We start from the raw sequence: 21198 nt of genomic DNA on the forward strand, positions 1-21198 counted from the left end.
TCTATTTCCAAACGGCAATAAAGCTTTTATTTGTTAACCGACATGGTGATCCTTTTTTGAACACGTGCTTTTAAATTATGCAATTTAAAAATGTTCCTAGTTTTTGATTCAACTGTAACCATTACCGTCAAAATAATTGAAGTTTGAATTGCTTATAATGGAAATCGTCAAATCTGAAGCAAACGGATCAGAAGACGTTCCACCATGTGAAAAACTGGCCAAAATGGTCAAATGCCAAACATTGGCTACACAAGAACTGAAAAAAACTGGCAGTGCTAAAAAAAAGTCTGGTAAAAAAAAGTATCTTAAAGCGCCCTTTCAATATGAATGGTTAGTATATGCTTATGTTCATGCTCATAGCTCAACATGAACTTATAATTTGACCCAGAAACGGCTTCTAAATCCTCTCTGTGATTAGCCTCAGTTCATTCTTTTCTGTATAATTAACAGTTTTGTTGTACGACAGCATTCATGACATGAAGTTCAAGTATCCAAGATACTAACTTCTGAAACAGTTACTTTGCAGAAAATGGTGTGCCTGGTCAACAAAATTTGTTAAACCCTCATGTTATATTTATTACTGTTGAAATAAAGTGAATTCAATAAAGGACCAATAATGGCACACAGTGAGGAGATGCAAGTTTTCTAAAGTATGCTTTTAGCTCTTCATGTTTTACAAGTTTTATATATGAGTGAACCATTCATATGTACCTGTGCGCACATAAAATTGGTTGTCATTGGGGATATTGACTATTAATTCAGATGTTTTCTACTGTATATTATTTGCATACATTGGTCTGTAAACGGTTTTAAATTATAAATCATGGTGACAGCATACTCATTACCACTACATAAGTACAGCAGCACCCCACCAACTCACCCAAACGAATGTATAAAATTATATTTCACTTTTGCATGTCAGTTATCCTATGCCCGGATACACTCTTAAAACAAGTCTTAAAAAAGCATAGTTTAGCAATGCACTAAGGCTAATAAAAAGTATGTAAGATTGCTTTGAGCCCGCAATGAAAAATGATAGTAAAAAGGAACTCAATACAGTGTAACCTCAGTTCTCGAGCACAATCCGTTCTAGAAGGTTGGTCGAAAACCGAGTTGTTCAAGATCCGAAGCAGGTTTTCCCATTAGAATTAATATATGTAAGTTTTAATTCGTTCCAAGTCGATTTAACAACTTCGGTAAAGTATTTTTTAACATTTTACACCATAAACTGTACTGTATACTAAATACTATAAATAAAACCGGGTAGATATAGATCGTGTTTAAGTTTAATAAAGTATTTTCTATCTATGATGATGAGAAAAAAAACTAAAAGTAAACATTTCGTATGCTTTGCTCTTAAAACATCGAAAACATTAACGATTATGATACAATACCCAAAATCGCAGAAATTGATAATGAAACAGCAAAAAAATGCAACAGATCAATCACATCAAAAATCGTGTGAAAAAGAAAATAGAAACAGCAATGGCACGTTTACTTCACATCTTTGAAGAAGAATCCTCCAAAACAATTTAGGGTAACTCGACTGGAGTAGTTGTGTCCTTAGAAAATCTATTTGGTAGAGGCGACGTCCTCCCAGATAGCTCCTTTTTGTAAAAAATTAATGACACGAAACTTCTCCCTTTTTTTAGAACCTTTTGAAAGTGGCTTACAACAAGGTCGTTATCGTATAAACATGCTGGTTCCGGAGCTGTTCCGAACGTTTAATTCAAATACGCATGTTCCGATTTGGTCGAGTACCGAATTTATAGTCGAGATTCGAGACAAACAAATATCAAATTTGTTTATTCGAAAACCGAGTTGGTCGAAAACTGAAGCGTTCAAAAACCAAGGTTCCACTGTGCATAAAACTTTTGTGACCTGCATTAAAGTTTTCGAGGGACCCTTTTAATCACTAACACACCCATTAATACAACAACAAAAACATGCTTACAACTAAAAGCAACCATTACTTTGATCATGTTTTATTTGTATGCTTCTCTTCAGTTTATAAGCATTTGATTGGAGCATACATAGACAAAAATAAGTGTTTACAAATCTTTGAGAATGAATACAAAATTCACTTAGAATGAATGCTTCAGAAGTGAATGTCGATATGTCTAGAATTACTTTTTAGAAGTGTCAGCATTCAATCCAAGTTCAACATAAGCATGTAAACATTAGTACCAGCTGTTGAGAAGATAAAACCATTATTTTTTTATAATGTTAGGTGGCAGTAGTAGCTACAGTAAAATGAAGCAAATTGTTTTTGGCTTCTATTTGAGTTAAACTGTGACCCAAAGGTAAAAAATTAAAAAAATGCCATTTAAGAAGTGCCATTCTTTTTTAGGTGTTGCCGCTTTATTAAAGGGCTTTTATTTTTAGGTGCACTATATGTACTTTACCTACTGTAGTACTGTCAAACCAGGAAAATGGCAAATAATCGCTCCGACTTGTTGAGAAATATTACATTAAAAGTTGTAATACATGAGCCGATTCTCACCTTCACTAACACTAATTGAATCTAAATAACTTTGTTTGCAGAATGAGAACATTCTAATTTTAACTAAAGTTCTAACACATAAATATTTTTGTAGCATTTTGAAATTAAGTTTTGGAGGCATTTAAAAACATGAAATTTTTAAATTGTGACGATATATGAAACTATTTTAGTGAATGGCTTTATCTTTTAACCTACGGCTGTTATATAGTGCCTTTTAACAATATTTTTTAGGTTTATTTTACATAAAAATTTGTTACATAGGCCTACAAGTTTTAATGTGTTTTAAGACGTAGTCAACATTGCTCACTGCTATAGTAATTGCTCATTGTCGTGTTGGAGACTCAAGCTTCAAGTGGCATTTCCATTATTGTCAAGTTTAGGCACTGCTTATAGCATTCAAACAATTCTTTCGCGACTTATTTGCGTTCTCACCGATTGTTTATTTTATTTTTTAATTTTCTGGTCTTGACCTAAACATGTTTTGGCTAACCAACATGTTTTGTAGGCCGACTGTTTCTGCTGAAGTTTGTAAACAGATTGTGACCCTTCTTCAAGAAACTTTTAAATCTTTGGGATTGCAAAGGGATTTGTGTAAAAGAGGGGGCAAGATAGTCGCTGAGAGGAAAGGCGCTTGTTCCAGTCATGTTCCAGCTAGTGACTCCTGTTCCAATTGGTATGTCCAGATATTCAATCTCCAATTGAGTTTATTTGGTTGACTTTTATTTTACTATTCGTTATTATATTTTTGTCTCATGGTCAATATGCTTTGAACAGCATTGGACAGTAATAATACAGTTAATATCTATCTATGATTGACAAAACTATAGAGGACCCATCGTGTCTTTATATAGGAGCAAGCTTGTGTTTGGAGTAAATGCAGTTACTAGGTCTATGGAAAAGGAAGAAGTCAGCCTTTTACTTTGTGACAGCAATGTATACCCTAGCCATTTGACCTCTCACCTAATTGAACATTCAGTTCATAAGAAAGTTCCTGCTGCCGCTATAGCTAGCCTGTCTGACATAGGAGATACTGTAGGACTTCGTTCTGTTACATGCATGGCCTTCAAGTCATTGGTGAGTTTCAGAGGTTGTAGCAGTGTGTGAGTATACTTGTTACAAGATTAGTTTAAGAACAAAAAGTACAACTTCCGCTATTATACCAATGATATTGTTTATTTGCTTACTGTAAAGTTTCTTGTAAAGTTTTTGAGTAGATAAAAATTTTGAGTTGTTTGATAGGTTCTTAAGCAAAGGGGTCAGGTTTTTAAACAAAATACTGTATACGTAGACATTTTCAGTTGATACAAGTTTTGCTACGCACTGGTGTATAATGTGTTGATGTTATGCAATTGTTTGTTAGTATAATATATGCGATGTTCATAGGTTTACGGGTAAATTAAATCCATATACTCCTCTAGTCACTAACTTGACCAGAATAAACCGTATCCAATGTCATTTTAGTTACACAGTATTTCCTCCTACCCCTCGGGGGCCGTTCCACTCTCCTCCTCCCCTCCCCCCCCCCCGTGAAATAGAAACTAGATTTTTTGAACCATGAGTCATAATTTTAGCATTTCAGACAATTTAAACTGTTCTAAACTTTTGCAATTACTATATTTGTAAGTACAAGTTCTACGTGTGACATACTCGTGTCCGTACTTGTGACCATACTGAAATCCGTAAGGGATTAACGACAACTGCATGGTGAACATGACTGGGGCGAGAAACAAATAGGCAAAGTCAACAATAGATATTCTTGAACTGATCGGCGTCAGGCTAGCAAAATGATGAAAAGCACTCATTGGTGATTCTCCTTAGATGAAGGAGGAGAGTTGGTTAAATTCTATTCAGTAGTTTAAAAGCACTCTCTAGCTTTTCTTGTAAGACATTCTATTTTTATTACCAACATCACGGACTAACATCACAGACTTTCATATTAGTGGAAAATGCGCTCCACATTTATGCCTTAGCAATGACACCGACAGTGTATTGCTTCACGTATTCTAATGAAGGCTACCAGTAGAGTAGGCTCTCTCTACCGCCAGTAAAGAGAGCGCACTGTAATCACTGCGTAAGAGTATATTGTACTGCAGCAGCTGTCGACTGTACTGCAGCGGCTGTCGACTGTACTGCAGCGGCTGTCGACTGTACTGATTCTTTAATTTTTGTTTCAAAACAAGAGAAAGGCTGCGAATTTTAAACATAACTTGTCAATACTAAATGACAATGTAGAAATCCAAGTGGACGCGAAACTCGTGATACAGTGAATTTGTGATAGTTGAAGGCATAATTACCGTAAACCTATTGGCTGGTGGAAGAAAACAATTTACTTTCACATTTGTATATATTCAGAACTTGATAGAGGATGACAAGTTAACGTCTTTGGTATCGTCCATCACAAAAATGCTGCCAAAACTGCTCAGCCCTATCGAACCCCTTGACTCACATCCTAAACTACAGCCAGAGGGGTCGTCTGCACCAGAGCTCAGTGATAAAAGGATTGTGGAAAATGCAGGTTAGTTTCCCAACCCAACAATGTATTTAAGATTCGGTCTATTATAGGTTGGGGTGTTTGATGATTTTTGATGAGCTATATATTTCCAACAGCCTCTGCTATCTATCTAAATATGTCATTTTTTTGCTAAGTGTGATGGCATTCAGTTTAGCTATGGTTGACAAGTTTGTGATTCGTCTCCCCTATATTGAATGTCTCTCCAATATTGAAATTGAACCTATGCTGAAATTATGTTGAACTATATAGACACTAATTCTCCTAAACTGATAACGAAAATAAAAAGTTTTGTACCACTAATTTTATATAAGCAGTTTTAATATAATGAACAAAAAGTTCTATATCGGCAAACATCCCGCCGATGAAAAATTATATTAATTGTGATTTATGAAGTTTAGTCTAGCAAATGACTATATATATATTTTATACAGTAGACACTCCTACGTGTACCTCCGCAATGCTGTGTATCATCAGATACAGTAGACGCTCCTATAACGTAAATTCTAGATAATGTAAAGAATTTATGTGACGCCTTGGCTTTGTATTACGTAAAAAATTCCATTTAACGTAGTGTCAAGTCAGGCAAGTTTTCAAATTTGATTTGGATGTTACTCTATCTCGCTACACTTGGCGAGAGAGAACATTGCACACATAGCGTTATATCCATTATATATACAGCTTACATGAAATTCTCGTTCGTCGTGATTGATCATCAGATGTCTCAACAAAACAGAATAGGTAGCTCCACATTTGTTCATAAATATTTGAAGGCGATAGATCGAGTGCAGGTGTTACAGCATCGGTCCACCAATCTAAATCTCATAAGTTGGAGTATCGTCAAAAGTTCTCTTAGCCTAACATTCACCTTGGGTACAGATAGAAGATGAACTGGCAGTACCGCATTTTTATAGGACATGTAAATATATTTTGTTGTTTTGCTTTATAAACTTTGTTGTTTGGAAAAAATTAGCAAATCGTTGTAAATCAACAAATCAGCTCCTCATCAACTTATTTTAAAACTAACGCAATCATGGTCTATAAAACCAGTGAGATTGATCAGAAAAAGTAGAGAGGTTGTTGATGCAAACCAATAATACTGCGGTTGCGGTACAGCCAACAAATTAAAAATTTAAGTCAAGTTTTTTCTTTTGGAAGAGCTAAAGAAGTGAGTTGGAAAAGATCTTGGAACAGATTAGGCAATTTACCCGTATTTTACTGTTCCTATAACCTAAGTTCCTTATAACGTAAACATTCCTGGAACGGATTATTTATGTATAGCTGTATAGCTACTATATGTATATAGTAGCTATACAGCTACCCACTGTATGGCTATTAATTTATAACTTACCGTAATCTCCTTTAACACTGTTCATATTGGAAAGATCTATTAGCATGGTTTCAAGATAGGCCTTGTAATGTGTTAAAATTGTCATCGCTAGTGCCAAAGTGCACAACAGTTTAGTAAAAACTCTTACTGAATAATGTATTGTATATGATACACTCTTTGAACTACACACTAACCTCTTAGATAGAGCGATAGAATCCATTCTTATTGAAATCACTAGGTATTACACTGAAAATAGCGATCTGGTATCTTTATCACCCTTTCAAGGTGATCCAATATAAATGATACCCAAATATTTTTCTGGTAGCCTTATAAATCATGGTGATTTATCTTTGGGATGTTTGGTCTATTGAATATATCTGAATGTAATTCACAATGTAATTGTCACAAGTCAAACATGCGGAAACAGTAAATTTCCTAATAATTTACTTGGTTACTGGGTCTAATGACAGGTTTTGGAAACCAAAGCACCATAATAGTATTGGAAAATCGCATACGCTTACATAGATGACTGTAACAGAAAATTTTGGTGTTTAGGTTGTAGTGCTGACAATTTTGCGTTGCAATTCTTACTGTTAACCTTCTACCCTTCAGGCAAAGAGCTGAAAGAAGACACAACACAACCAAATACTCAACCATGCCTCCTTCCAGACACTATAGACTATGCATCCCTTTATGTATTCAAAGCTGACCTAGATTTTGACAAACAGGAGGACTTCATATCATTGAGCACATCTCTTAAAAGACGTTCAGATATAGCGAGTAGTAGTCAAGAAATAAAGAAGCTCCGCTATATGTCTGCAGAGATCGGCAAAGTGAAGTATGACCCCAACAGAGAAAAGAAAGACAAGACATGATCAGTGAAATACAGCTTGCATATTCTATTTTTTATTGACTTAAATGTAAATTCGATTTTTATCACAAGATAAATAATATAGTCTTCTATATGCACAGTATTTGAAATATATTGTATAAAATATCTAAAATAGATTGTATTAGGAATAACACAAGATGTATCAGAAGAGTGAATATAAAGAAGTACTAATTCCATCTATATGGTATATCATGACATCTAATGTATGGCAGATGTCATGATATACACTGCAGGTTGATTTGTAGCGAGAGACTAGAGTATGAATTGTAGATCATACGGATTGGTTTGACTTGTCTCTGGAGATGAATCTTGGAACTGTTCAATTAATACTGCAACTTGACTGGCTGCTTCTCTAAAAACAAACATCTTTCGTTAGTAACACTATTAAATATTATAAACAAACGCACCCAGTCAAACCAGCTGTCACACTACCAGTCTTACTACTTGTAACGCCACCTGTCTTACTACAGTCTTACTACCAGTCACACCACCTGTCATAATGCATACTATAAACTGATATCTATATTAATAAATTGCACTATGTTGTTGTGTGTGTCTATTAGTTTACATAAACGTTATACATTTCCATAATCTCTGGGTGATTTCATAAAAACTTCGTACACATTTTTCAGCCTTTCACCAGGTCGTTAAAAAGTGACACCACCTGTCACAAGGTATACCTTCGATCGGTACATGTAAATGTAATACACTCAGTAAGAACACTGTTGGTTGTCCAATCAACTAGTATAAGAACCTGCTACCCCATAATTTGTCATTCATTAGCCATTCATTCAAAACACTGGTCTTTTTAAACGAGCTATAGTGCAGTAAAGCAAATTGCTATAAGCCTTCCTATTGAGCATGTTAACAAGTAATACACGCATGTGCTGCCTATATAACCTAATGCGTTAACAATGATTGGTAAACTTAGTGACCACGTCAGCCGATGAGCAGCTAACATGGTATTTGCAAAGACTGATTCTACCTACCGCTCTTCCAGATTGACCCTGTCTTGTTTCAGATTCACTGGCAGCGATAGCCTTAGCTAATGCTTCATCATCTTTTTCTTGCTGAGTCATTGGTCTAAAACAAAAAAACCTCAAAGTTCATATCCACTAACAGAGCACTTGACGCCTGCATACTGTATATAGCATTTAAGAGGTCAGCTAACCTTCCGGTGTGAGTGGGGGCCTGAGCAGCAGAAAGCTGAAGTGCTTGTTGCAGCGCCTCATCCTCTGTAAGACCAGCTTGGAAGTTGCCCACAGGTACTGCCCGTCCAGCATTCCTCGATTGTCTGTCTTGAGCAAGAGTACTGCCTGCATAAGATGATACATTGTCGTTGGTCTTACAATTTCACAGATCATACCAAACACTGTACAGTCGAACCTCGTTAAAACAATGTTAGTCCGGATATCAGATAAGATGAAACTGGACCACACACCATCTACTTATTAGTCAATTTTAAGGAGGGCTAACTATCTTGGCTTAAGTTAATCATTATGTTTTTATTGTGTGGATGATGAAGATTTGGAATTGAGTGCATGTCGAGTTGGCGAGTGATAAGTGTTTCAATAGACATATTCCCATGTTGGCACTTTGGTAAAAAAAGGAATTCTATGCTAGAAGTCATGATGGCGCACTCTCGTCAAATTGAAATAGGAATGACTAGTGTAAAAAACATTTGAAAACGTAAAAGCTTGCATGCCTTTTCACGCGCATCATTCCCAGGTGCTGTTTCCATTTTTCACAGACATGAAACATTTGATAAGAATTTGCGAGTCACAAAATTCGCTAACTCGGGCGTCTTTCCCGTTTCCATCTTGCAAATGTCACAAACTTGCAGATTAACCGTATCATGTAAACACAGTGAATATTGGAGGACATGGGGAAATAGAGGACAGTGAGCCAGCCACCACTAACCAACATTTTTCATTAGTCAACTATATATCCTTTGGTGCGTGTATCGATAACTTCGAAGATCAATTGGCTGATAATAACAGTTAACGTGATTTTTAATGCTCGCCTTTTCCTCAAATAGTTAGTCATACAAAGCATTCAATTTCTTGGTTGAAAAATACAAAGATTCCGTTGTGTATGCAATTGGTGCTTATAGTATCAACACCATAAGTCACTGATGTAATGCACGACCATCAAGTCTTGAGTTTACTAAAACAACTATAAGAGGTGACCAATCAAACTACTAAGGATTTTCAAGCATAAAATGTAAAAGATACTGTGATGTCATTGCAATAGCACTATACTCAAATTCTTCAAGGCCATAACTCATTGGTGGGAGTAAAATATGGTAAATTTAGAGGCAACTACATTAAAACGACACAAAATCCTGAGCTTTTTCCTACGGTACAGTTGTGTAGCTTTCATATAAACAATTGATCACCAGAGAGTAGCAAGGATTGAATGAAAGATGATTCAGTTTAGCTTCAACTAACAAAGTGAAAAGGATGAGGGAGGTGGTTAATATTTCGTGGACGGACTATAATCAGCACATACCTATTGAATTAAGTAGAGATTGTTGTGGAACAGTGCCACCAGATCTGGTTGGCTGTTTAGTTTCTGTCTGCTGCTTGCTTCTCATTGAGGCGGCTGACGCAGCCCTATCGGATAAATATAAACTTTCAAATCCAATAAACAGCTGTATATACCAACTACAATGACGATGCCTACCATGAGAAGTGAATAAGACATCTTGACAGCAATATAGTTTGAAGAGAAATAACTGAACTAAAACAGGAAGAAATAAAAATAAACTAGGAAGACTAAATCGGCATACTTGGTGATTATCATTCAGAATAGACCACTCTATTTTAATCAGGAGTTAATTATTCGTGAAATACAACTTGTCATAGTTATGTGACTAGTTATCTACTACTAAAAAATACCTGCAGCCTACTTTTTAAAACTTTCTTATGAAAACAAGCCTACTGCAAATATAATTATGAATGTATAGTGAACATATACGGTTACTAATGAATTTAGGACTAATGGATGCTGTCCACCAATAAGAGCGATATTAGGTCACAATCTTTACTATAATAAGAGCCGCGCTATGTCCGTCCGATGCCACACTCAGATATAACCTCCTAAGAGGTAAAGAAAATAAACTGCTTTCAACAGGTTTCGAACTTACAACTTTAGGCTTCTTAAACCAACGCTTCACCACCTCTGCCGAACGGACGCCTTGCCATGTTTTGGAATAATGGTGCGAATACTTATTACATGTGATCACTTACGGCACGCAGGACTGTCAGGGTACTAGTTATAATAGTCTAAAAACCAGTCAAGTATTACTTGAATTATTTGCATCAAACTTGCGTAAATATTACACAGACAACGCATATTAAGTCTCACATTTTAGTTCTCCTACACAGACAACGCATATTAAGTCTCACACTTTAGTTGTTCTACACAGACAACGCATATTAAGTCTCACACTTTAGTTGTTCTACACAGACAACGCATATTAAGTCTCACACTTTAGTTGTTCTACACAGACAACGCATATTAAGTCTCACACTTTAGTTGTTCTACACAGACAACGCATATTAAGTCTCACACTTTAGTTGTTCTACACAGACAACGCATATTAAGTCTCACACTTTAGTTGTTCTACACAGACAACGCATATTAAGTCTCACACTTTAGTTCTCCTACACAGACAACGCATATTAAGTCTCACACTTTAGTTGTTCTACACAGACAACGCATATTAAGTCTCACACTTTAGTTGTTCTACACAGACAACACATATTAAGTCTCACACTTTAGTTGTCCTACACAGACAACGCATATTAAGTCTCACACTTTAGTTGTCCTACACAGACAACGCATATTAAGTCTCACACTTTAGTTGTACTACACAGACAACACATATTAAGTCTCACACTTTAGTTGTCCTACACAGACAACACATATTAAGTCTCACACTTTAGTTGTTCTACACAGACAACACATATTAAGTCTCACACTTTAGTTGTCCTACACAGACAACGCATATTAAGTCTCACACTTTAGTTGTCCTACACAGACAACGCATATTAAGTCTCACACTTTAGTTGTTCTACACAGACAACGCATATTAAGTCTCACACTTTAGTTGTCCTACACAGACAACGCATATTAAGTCTCACACTTTAGTTGTCCTACACAGACAACGCATATTAAGTCTCACACTTTAGTTGTCCTACACAGACAACGCATATTAAGTCTCACACTTTAGTTGTCCTACACAGACAACACATATTAAGTCTCACACTTTAGTTGTCCTACACAGACAACACATATTAAGTCTCACATTTTAGTTGTCCTACACAGACAACGCATATTAAGTCTCACACTTTAGTTGTCCTACACAGACAACGCATATTAAGTCTCACACTTTAGTTGTCCTACACAGACAACGCATATTAAGTCTCACACTTTAGTTGTCCTACACAGACAACACATATTAAGTCTCACACTTTAGTTGTCCTACACAGACAACACATATTAAGTCTCACACTTTAGTTGTTCTACACAGACAACACATATTAAGTCTCACACTTTAGTTGTCCTACACAGACAACGCATATTAAGTCTCACATTTTAGTTGTTCTACACAGACAACACATATTAAGTCTCACACTTTAGTTGTCCTACACAGACAACGCATATTAAGTCTCACACTTTAGTTGTACTACACAGACAACGCATATTAAGTCTCACATTTTAGTTGTCCTACACAGACAACGCATATTAAGTCTCACACTTTAGTTGTCCTACACAGACAACACATATTAAGTCTCACACTTTAGTTGTCCTACACAGACAACACATATTAAGTCTCACACTTTAGTTGTTCTACACAGACAACACATATTAAGTCTCACACTTTAGTTGTCCTACACAGACAACGCATATTAAGTCTCACATTTTAGTTGTTCTACACAGACAACACATATTAAGTCTCACACTTTAGTTGTCCTACACAGACAACGCATATTAAGTCTCACATTTTAGTTGTCCTACACAGACAACGCATATTAAGTCTCACACTTTAGTTGTACTACACAGACAACACATATTAAGTCTCACACTTTAGTTGTCCTACACAGACAACACATATTAAGTCTCACACTTTAGTTGTTCTACACAGACAACACATATTAAGTCTCACACTTTAGTTGTCCTACACAGACAACACATATTAAGTCTCACACTTTAGTTGTCCTACACAGACAACACATATTAAGTCTCACACTTTAGTTGTTCTACACAGACAACACATATTAAGTCTCACACTTTAGTTGTCCTACACAGACAACGCATATTAAGTCTCACATTTTAGTTGTTCTACACAGACAACACATATTAAGTCTCACACTTTAGTTGTCCTACACAGACAACGCATATTAAGTCTCACACTTTAGTTGTCCTACACAGACAACGCATATTAAGTCTCACACTTTAGTTGTACTACACAGACAACACATATTAAGTCTCACATTTTAGTTGTTCTACACAGACAACGCATATTAAGTCTCACACTTTAGTTGTCCTACACAGACAACGCATATTAAGTCTCACATTTTAGTTGTTCTACACAGACAACACATATTAAGTCTCACATTTTAGTTGTTCTATACAGACAACGCATATTAAGTCTCACATTTTAGTTGTTCTACACAGACAACGCATATTAAGTCTCACACTTTAGTTGTTCTACACAGACAACGCATATTAAGTCTCACATTTTAGTTGTCCTACACAGACAACACATATTAAGTCTCACACTTTAGTTGTCCTACACAGACAACGCATATTAAGTCTCACACTTTAGTTGTTCTACACAGACAACGCATATTAAGTCTCACACTTTAGTTGTTCTACACAGACAACGCATATTAAGTCTCACACTTTAGTTGTTCTACACAGACAACACATATTAAGTCTCACACTTTAGTTGTTCTACACAGACAACGCATATTAAGTCTCACACTTTAGTTGTCCTACACAGACAACGCATATTAAGTCTCACACTTTAGTTGTCCTACACAGACAACGCATATTAAGTCTCACACTTTAGTTGTTCTACACAGACAACGCATATTAAGTCTCACACTTTAGTTGTCCTACACAGACAACGCATATTAAGTCTCACACTTTAGTTGTCCTACACAGACAACGCATATTAAGTCTCACACTTTAGTTGTTCTACACAGACAACACATATTAAGTCTCACACTTTAGTTGTTCTACACAGACAACGCATATTAAGTCTCACACTTTAGTTGTTCTACACAGACAACACATATTAAGTCTCACACTTTAGTTGTTCTACACAGACAACGCATATTAAGTCTCACACTTTAGTTGTTCTACACAGACAACGCATATTAAGTCTCACACTTTAGTTGTCCTACACAGACAACGCATATTAAGTCTCACACTTTAGTTGTTCTACACAGACAACGCATATTAAGTCTCACACTTTAGTTGTACTACACAGACAACGCATATTAAGTCTCACACTTTAGTTGTACTACACAGACAACGCATATTAAGTCTCACACTTTAGTTGTTCTACACAGACAACGCATATTAAGTCTCACACTTTAGTTGTCCTACACAGACAACGCATATTAAGTCTCACACTTTAGTTGTACTACACAGACAACGCATATTAAGTCTCACACTTTAGTTGTTCTACACAGACAACGCATATTAAGTCTCACACTTTAGTTGTCCTACACAGACAACGCATATTAAGTCTCACACTTTAGTTGTTCTACACAGACAACGCATATTAAGTCTCACACTTTAGTTGTCCTACACAGACAACACATATTAAGTCTCACACTTTAGTTGTCCTACACAGACAACGCATATTAAGTCTCACATTTTAGTTGTCCTACACAGACAACGCATATTAAGTCTCACACTTTAGTTGTCCTACACAGACAACGCATATTAAGTCTCACATTTTAGTTGTCCTACACAGACAACGCATATTAAGTCTCACACTTTAGTTGTCCTACACAGACAACGCATATTAAGTCTCACACTTTAGTTGTCCTACACAGACAACACATATTAAGTCTCACACTTTAGTTGTTCTACACAGACAACGCATATTAAGTCTCACACTTTAGTTGTCCTACACAGACAACACATATTAAGTCTCACACTTTAGTTGTTCTACACAGACAACACATATTAAGTCTCACACTTTAGTTGTCCTACACAGACAACGCATATTAAGTCTCACATTTTAGTTGTCCTACACAGACAACGCATATTAAGTCTCACACTTTAGTTGTCCTACACAGACAACGCATATTAAGTCTCACATTTTAGTTGTCCTACACAGACAACGCATATTAAGTCTCACACTTTAGTTGTCCTACACAGACAACACATATTAAGTCTCACACTTTAGTTGTCCTACACAGACAATGCATATTAAGTCTCACACTTTAGTTGTTCTACACAGACAACGCATATTAAGTCTCACACTTTAGTTGTCCTACACAGACAACGCATATTAAGTCTCACACTTTAGTTGTTCTACACAGACAACGCATATTAAGTCTCACACTTTAGTTGTTCTACACAGACAACGCATATTAAGTCTCACACTTTAGTTGTTCTACACAGACAACGCATATTAAGTCTCACACTTTAGTTGTCCTACACAGACAACACATATTAAGTCTCACACTTTAGTTGTTCTACACACATGAAAATAGCTAACTTTGTCAATTTATATACAGTAAGTGCTCTTACAACATAAATAATCCATTCCAGTAACATTTACGTTATAGGGATTTTACATTATAAGAACAGTAAAATACATGTAAACTGCCTAATCTGTTCTAAGATCTTTCCAAACAGGTAACATGCCTTTGGGCATACAAAAAGGAAAAACTTGACTTAATGTTTTTAATTTGCGCGCTGTACCATGACTGCAGCATTATTGTTTTGCATCGACAACTTTTCTCCTTTTTATGATCAATATCACTGGTTTTTTAGACCATTATTTGTTGTGATTTTACAATAACTTGATGGAATGTACACATCTTTGACGTTCATTTACAACGATTTGCCTATTTTTCTAAACAGCAAAGTGTACACTACAAAGTAAAACTAATAACAAATATTTTATATGTCTACAATAAAGCAAAACAACAAAATATTTTACAAATGCAGTACTACTTGTTCGTCATCTATCTGTATCTAGGGGTCAAGGTTGTGATAAAATAGAACTTTTGACGATACTCCAACTCGTGACATTCAGATTGGTAGACCGACACTGTAACACCTGCACCGATAGATCGCCTTTGTATTTATGAACAATGCGCAGCTACTCCATTCTCTGTTTTGTCGACACATATTGTGATGATGATTGCTGCAAAAGTTGTATATATAGGACATACAACGCTATACGCACGCCGATTTCTCTTTTGCAAGTGCGGCGAGATGGATTAACGTTCAAATCGAATATGAGAACTCACCCAACTTGGGACTTTACGTTATATGGAATTTTTTACGTAGTACAGCAAGCAAAAACTTGGCATATATTTTTTACGCTATTTGAAATTTACGTTATAGGAGTGTCTACTGTATCTGATTATCCACAGCATTGCGGAGGCAGTAAAAATAATCCGTAGTCGGCAGCATCTAAGAGCCCATTGCATAAAACCCAAACAAAGGGAGACAAATCCATAATTAATATTGGCATCTATCAAGGTATAACAATGTTGTTACTGCGCTAAATTTGTAAAATTCTCATGTCACCTTCTTTAAGGACTTGTAGTTTTGAATTGTGACATCCATCAGACAAAGTGGCAATCCATCCTTTAATGTTTTATGGCATTTGAAGCCAAAATACTGTTGGACTGCAAACTGCTGAAGACAAACTGCTTAAGTGACAAATGCTCACATAGATCTAGCGGATGCTGGACTATTAGATCGAGATCCTGTGCACTCGTGATCATTCTCATGTCTATGCTTTAGACAGTAGTTCTTGGAACACCTGTCACACCTGACACTCACCATCTCCTTCACCTTGCAGCCCTTCTTGCTGCACCTGTTCGTGTAGACCTGCAAGTGTGACAACATGATTGTCAGATCCATTAGTTATACTACCTGGACTCGCAGCAAAATATGACATATATATGAGTACTACACGAATGCCCGGCATTGCACCGGTAAGTAAAAAATATTCTGCACAGAAAATTGATATATAATCAACATATACAACATGTACCATTCTAACCTTTAAATGAAAGTATTTGTTTATTTCCGTGTAAGTCCAACCAATGCATAACGTAATGCATAACGTATCTCAAAGCTGGGGCATTGCTTAAACTGGTTGTTGAAAAACATTTCTCACGCTACTTTTACAACTGCTTATAAACAGTTGCAAGTAATGTAGTTGTCATTGTCTAAGTTCCTTTATCCAATGTATTTTAGGAACTTAAGCTAGTCTAAATCTTGACTTTAATAAGAGCTGCGTCCGTCGTTAGGTCTGGGCTTTTAAAAAACTTTGCGCATCACAGGAAACGAACCCATATATTCAGCAGATGCACATGCGTGAAGCCAAGCGTACTACCACGAAGCCGCACAGCCAGCTTGCCATGGCTTGGAATAATTGTAGTTATAATCGTTACAGGTCATGATCTCTCACGCAATCATGATCTTTAGCGTAGTAACCAAAGAAGTAGTCCATAATATGGCAAGGTGGCAGCGTGACATATTGATTAACCTGGAGGTTTGCAAAAGCAGTGTTTCCAAGTTCAATTATAGTGCGAAGCTGTTGTTTGTGCATATTTTATCTCCATAACTGGAAATTTTGGACAGAATAACCAACAAATAATACCAATTTCTTCTTCGAGACTTCAGTAAGTGGCCAATGAAAAATGGTTTGAAGGAAGAGTGTAAAATAACTCCGCATGCATATTTGATAATACAATAAACTATTAAAAGTACCAACCCGATTTTGGATTTTTACCAAAAGAAAATTTTCAAAAAATTACTCAAGTGATTAATTGTAGTGGTTTGATTTTATCAGTTGATGTGCCATGCTGTTAGCAGTATGAACACCACACTGCTCACTCACTGATAAAATACTAACATTTCATGAAGCAGAGGTAGTAAGCCGCACTAGGAATAAGGATGACAGATTGTGCATATGCAATTTAATAATCAATACATTGTTCATCCAAGTGCAATAAAATTACCTTAAGGAAATGTGTCTAAAAAATCATCACCTTGTGAAAGGAGGTCAGAAAAGCCTCACCATAGTAGCAAAAACTGCTTAGCATTACTTACTATTCGTTATTGAATTTTATGAACATAAACAAAGCCAATGGAAAGCTAAATTCAGTTCTGGTTATGATTTACCTTCCTCCGCTCCTTAGCTGGGTCGGACTGACAGTCAGCGTCGATGTGAGCTCCTACTTTAACGTCAGCGACTTCACCGGGCTTAAGAGGAATGGGTTTGTTACAGAGCGGACAAACTGGGACCTGCTTATCTTTTTTATATGATTCTGAGCAAGAATGGCTAGAATATTGGATGTGGTCCTTGCTTAAAAACAGAACAACAAAAGTATTAGAAATAAGAAAACCTCATCTAAAATGCAGCTGAAATAAACTAGACAATCCTAATATCATAAAAGAGAAAAAGGCATGTTCCCAACATTCAACATTTTGAATAAAAAAATGTTATTCATGATAAACACAGAATAAAACCAAATCTTAATTCTTAAAGAAGTTGTGCATACACAGAACGTTTTAAATCTAACAGAGTCCAGCATAATATATCTTACAAATTCCAAAAAACACACTGAAATCATGATGACAGAAGGTGCAGATGAAATTTAATTGCCAATGTATAAGTTCACCAAAGTACAAGAAAATAGTTTAGGATTTGCATCTAAAAAATCTTTACCTCATGAATGGTCGGAAGCGCCTCACCATAATAGCAAAAACTACCTAATTTGATCCATTACTATTGAATTCCAAAATTCACTCCGCAAAAATATGTAATGAGTTTGAAGAAAGCTTGAAACAGATATTCCGACATAGGAGGGTTCAAATAAACACAACCATTTATATATATCTTCTTGAAGCTAAAACCTTTTTATATACATAAATGCCCTGGTCAATATTGTAAAAAACTATTTGTTCGCCACAGCATGGTTTAGACTAAGATACATACCAAAAGATGAGAGCGCACGCATCACACCTCATAGGTAAAAAATCTACAAAAAAACAATATGACAAACTAAATTAAGCCTTTAATCTCTGATTACAGTTGGTCAGAAAAATAGTTCACTTCAGGCGATAGGCAAACTACATCAGGAAGAAGCTAGAATGAATGCACAAAAGTATTTTACAGCTACGGCTAAGTAAACAGTCAAATAGGGAAATATATTTATTATACAATGGATATAGTAAAGAAGGCTATGAGAAACACACGATCATTTCATTACATGAACTAGGATATGAGTTTGGTAATTACAGTGCACAATTAAAAATTTCTAGGACAACACAAAATCGCAAGTTAATACGAAACACATCATCGCAATTTAATACGGCCGCTCTTTATAGTATTTAAATTCAATGTTGGCTATGAGAATATAAAAAATGGTTTTTTAGTTTCAGTTTATATTCTAGAGCACAACCACCAGTAATACCCGAGCATGCACACCCTCTATTACACGACGATTAATGCCTCAAATCCTTTGATTGTGAAATTTCCTTCCAATCAAAAATTTGAAAGAAAAAAAGATACCAGTGCGTCTGAAGGTGCTTCCTAACATCTCAATAATTTATATTTCATATCACTAAAGAAATGTATTGAGCTACCAACTCTTAATAGCCTTATAACAATGAAAGCTAGCCTATGTTCAATGTTCACTGCCAATCTATATATAAATCTCAAAGTTTGTCGTCGTCGTTTGTTGTCGGTCCAGCTATAGCGATTATAATCTAGCAGTGAAAAACCCATATTGCAGAAAATTTGACTTCGGAACCTCCCATTCACAAGACAACAAGCCAACTCATTAAGCTACACGGGATGCAATGAATTCTTTTGGCGATATGAGTCATTATCTGGGTTAAAATACGCATAGCGACTGTGCATTATGCGCAACATCACTAAAGCTTGCTCTCACACCTCTTATTAGTAAGTTTAGAAATAGGTATACTAGCTTACTCGAATTAGCCAATGGCAACTACATTACCTACCATTGTTTATAAACTGTCTTTTAATACCCGTGCAACGCTGGACAATCGGCTAGTCTTTACTATAATAAGAGCGCTGTCAGAGCCTATCCAAAGCCACGCGAAAAGCATTAGGAAAAAGATTACACCGCATAAGAATCTAACCCAGATATTCTAACTCTCAGCCAATCGCGCTACCAACTGCACCAGCAGTTGGTAGCGTGAATCAATCAGCTTGAAATGATGGACACATAATAATCATTAATAGAATAGTTATGCACGTATGTACTTATTACACATGATGATCTGTCACGGAGCACGAGACTGCCAGCAGACTAATCACTAATAAAATCGAGCATATACTCAATGCTTGCCCAAATGAAAGTCTGTGATGAAAGGGTTTCATGCGGCTAGTTTTGCGAAAACTAATTCTCTGAAGTTTGTTGATGAAAAATGTTTGTAACCAACACACTATTTCTTTGAGAAGAATATGAAAAACTATGTATAAGCCAATTACAAGTGTCAACCTCCACCTATGTTCTAATTTTACAGATCACTAGTGCATCATGACTTACTTCTACATACCGGATAATTAATATTTAGGTAACAATAATGTAGAGAAAGTGATTGAGATGCAGCTTAAGTGCAGAGAGTTTAAGTTTATTGAGAAAAAGCTAAAATTTACCTTTAAAACGTTCCTTTAATGTTGCTTTTGAGACCAAGAAAAGCAATTCCCCAATAACCCGATAAAAGCTTTCTCAGAAAAACATTGAGCAACATCCGCTGGTCTTGTGTTTAAAAAACTAGCCTTCCTCATTAAATAATCCAGATTAATGCGACCTCAAGGAACAGACTACACAAGATACCTTGTTAAAAACTACACAATTTATTCTTTGAAAACCATTTCTATTTAATACTGCTTTGTATTTGTCCTAGTAAAACAAGTGCTGTTCAAGCGTTTAATATGACTGGCAAGTGCCAGCCAGCCAAAGTCTCTGCCACAGAAATGTCTGTGTAGTTTAATGACAATATTAGATTAATGCTGTCATAATATAATGCCATCATATAGGTAATTATGCTGTGTTCATAAAAGTACGTTGTTGCCACTTAGTAAACTGTCATCGACCTACAGAATAAAGACAGTACTTAGCCTTTAATGACAAAATGATAAGCTTCGGAGTGTCTACCATCTAACAAAAATTTTATTTTAGCCTTTATTAAATGTTCCTAAAATTTCTAAAGTTTTTCTAAATTTCAAACACTAATGAAGTCTTTTGTTTTTTTTTACCATCAAGTCCATACATATCTAACAGTTTACAATTTATACCACTGTTTATCAATATATTAAACAACAACATTTGGCTTCTTATTTATACGTCTACAATAAATAACATGCAAAAATGGACAACCTACTGAGTTAATAAAATCAATGATATACAGCCCCCCAGGGGGGCTGTATATCATTCATAAAATAAATAGATATGAGACAATGGTAGCGTAGTGAATTTGGCTGATCAAAAACATAATTATTATTAACTTCTTACCTAGTTGCTTGCATATTCTGTTGGAGCAATTTGTTCCAAGTTCAGGGAACTCCATTTTACTAAAGGTAGTTAAGCTATAGGAAATCGGTACAGGAATTAGGTAAAACTATTATTCGGCAATATTGTAGGGTTCGACGACGATTACACTATAGCCTGAAATCTGTGACTCCCTTTTATATATATTGCAGATACATG

General features: G+C 35.8%; 2 protein-coding genes across 3 annotated transcripts; one reads left to right on the plus strand and one right to left on the minus strand.

Moving 5' to 3' along the window:
• The first annotated feature begins 35 nt into the window (after positions 1–35).
• Positions 36–7217, plus strand: LOC137405788 (ribonuclease P protein subunit p38-like). Its single transcript, XM_068092190.1, has 5 exons — positions 36–330; positions 3009–3176; positions 3355–3577; positions 4856–5018; positions 6955–7217. The coding sequence occupies exons 1-5, from the start codon at positions 158–160 to the stop codon at positions 7215–7217; spliced, it is 990 nt and encodes a 329-aa protein (XP_067948291.1). The 5' UTR covers positions 36–157.
• A 229-nt stretch (positions 7218–7446) lies between these two features.
• Positions 7447–21142, minus strand: LOC137405789 (AN1-type zinc finger protein 2A-like). 2 transcript variants are annotated; one of them, XM_068092191.1, is made up of 8 exons: positions 21004–21142; positions 18453–18495; positions 17636–17819; positions 16173–16333; positions 9746–9849; positions 8406–8550; positions 8224–8317; positions 7447–7586 (listed from the first exon to the last, which is right to left on the minus strand). In XM_068092191.1, exons 1-8 carry the CDS (start codon positions 21056–21058, stop codon positions 7554–7556), a joined length of 819 nt encoding a protein of 272 aa, XP_067948292.1. In that variant the 5' UTR covers positions 21059–21142; the 3' UTR covers positions 7447–7553. The 2 variants fall into 2 exon arrangements, with proteins under 2 accessions (XP_067948292.1, XP_067948293.1); XM_068092192.1 differs by lacking the exon at positions 18453–18495 and having other exon boundaries at positions 21004–21136.
• Between the last annotated feature and the right edge of the window lie 56 nt (positions 21143–21198).

This window comes from Watersipora subatra, chromosome 10 (genome assembly GCF_963576615.1).
Source record: "Watersipora subatra chromosome 10, tzWatSuba1.1, whole genome shotgun sequence".
Classification (NCBI taxonomy): Eukaryota; Metazoa; Bryozoa; class Gymnolaemata; order Cheilostomatida; family Watersiporidae; genus Watersipora; species Watersipora subatra.

Bases quoted from the DNA above. Each gene is read 5' to 3' on its own strand.
- LOC137405788 (XM_068092190.1), top strand. From the start codon at position 158: ATGGAAATCGTCAAATCTGAAGCAAACGGATCAGAAGACGTTCCACCA. The intron at 331-3,008 runs GTTAGTATATGC...CATGTTTTGTAG, and splicing joins GCGCCCTTTCAATATGAATG to GCCGACTGTTTCTGCTGAAG. The intron at 3,177-3,354 runs GTATGTCCAGAT...GTCTTTATATAG, and splicing joins AGTGACTCCTGTTCCAATTG to GAGCAAGCTTGTGTTTGGAG.
- LOC137405789 (XM_068092191.1), bottom strand. From the start codon at position 21,058: ATGGAGTTCCCTGAACTTGGAACAAATTGCTCCAACAGAATATGCAAG. The intron at 8,551-9,745 runs GTATGTGCTGAT...CATCTTATGCAG, and splicing joins ATCTCTACTTAATTCAATAG to GCAGTACTCTTGCTCAAGAC. The intron at 7,587-8,223 runs GTAGGTAGAATC...GTTTGTTTTTAG, and splicing joins AGGGTCAATCTGGAAGAGCG to AGAAGCAGCCAGTCAAGTTG.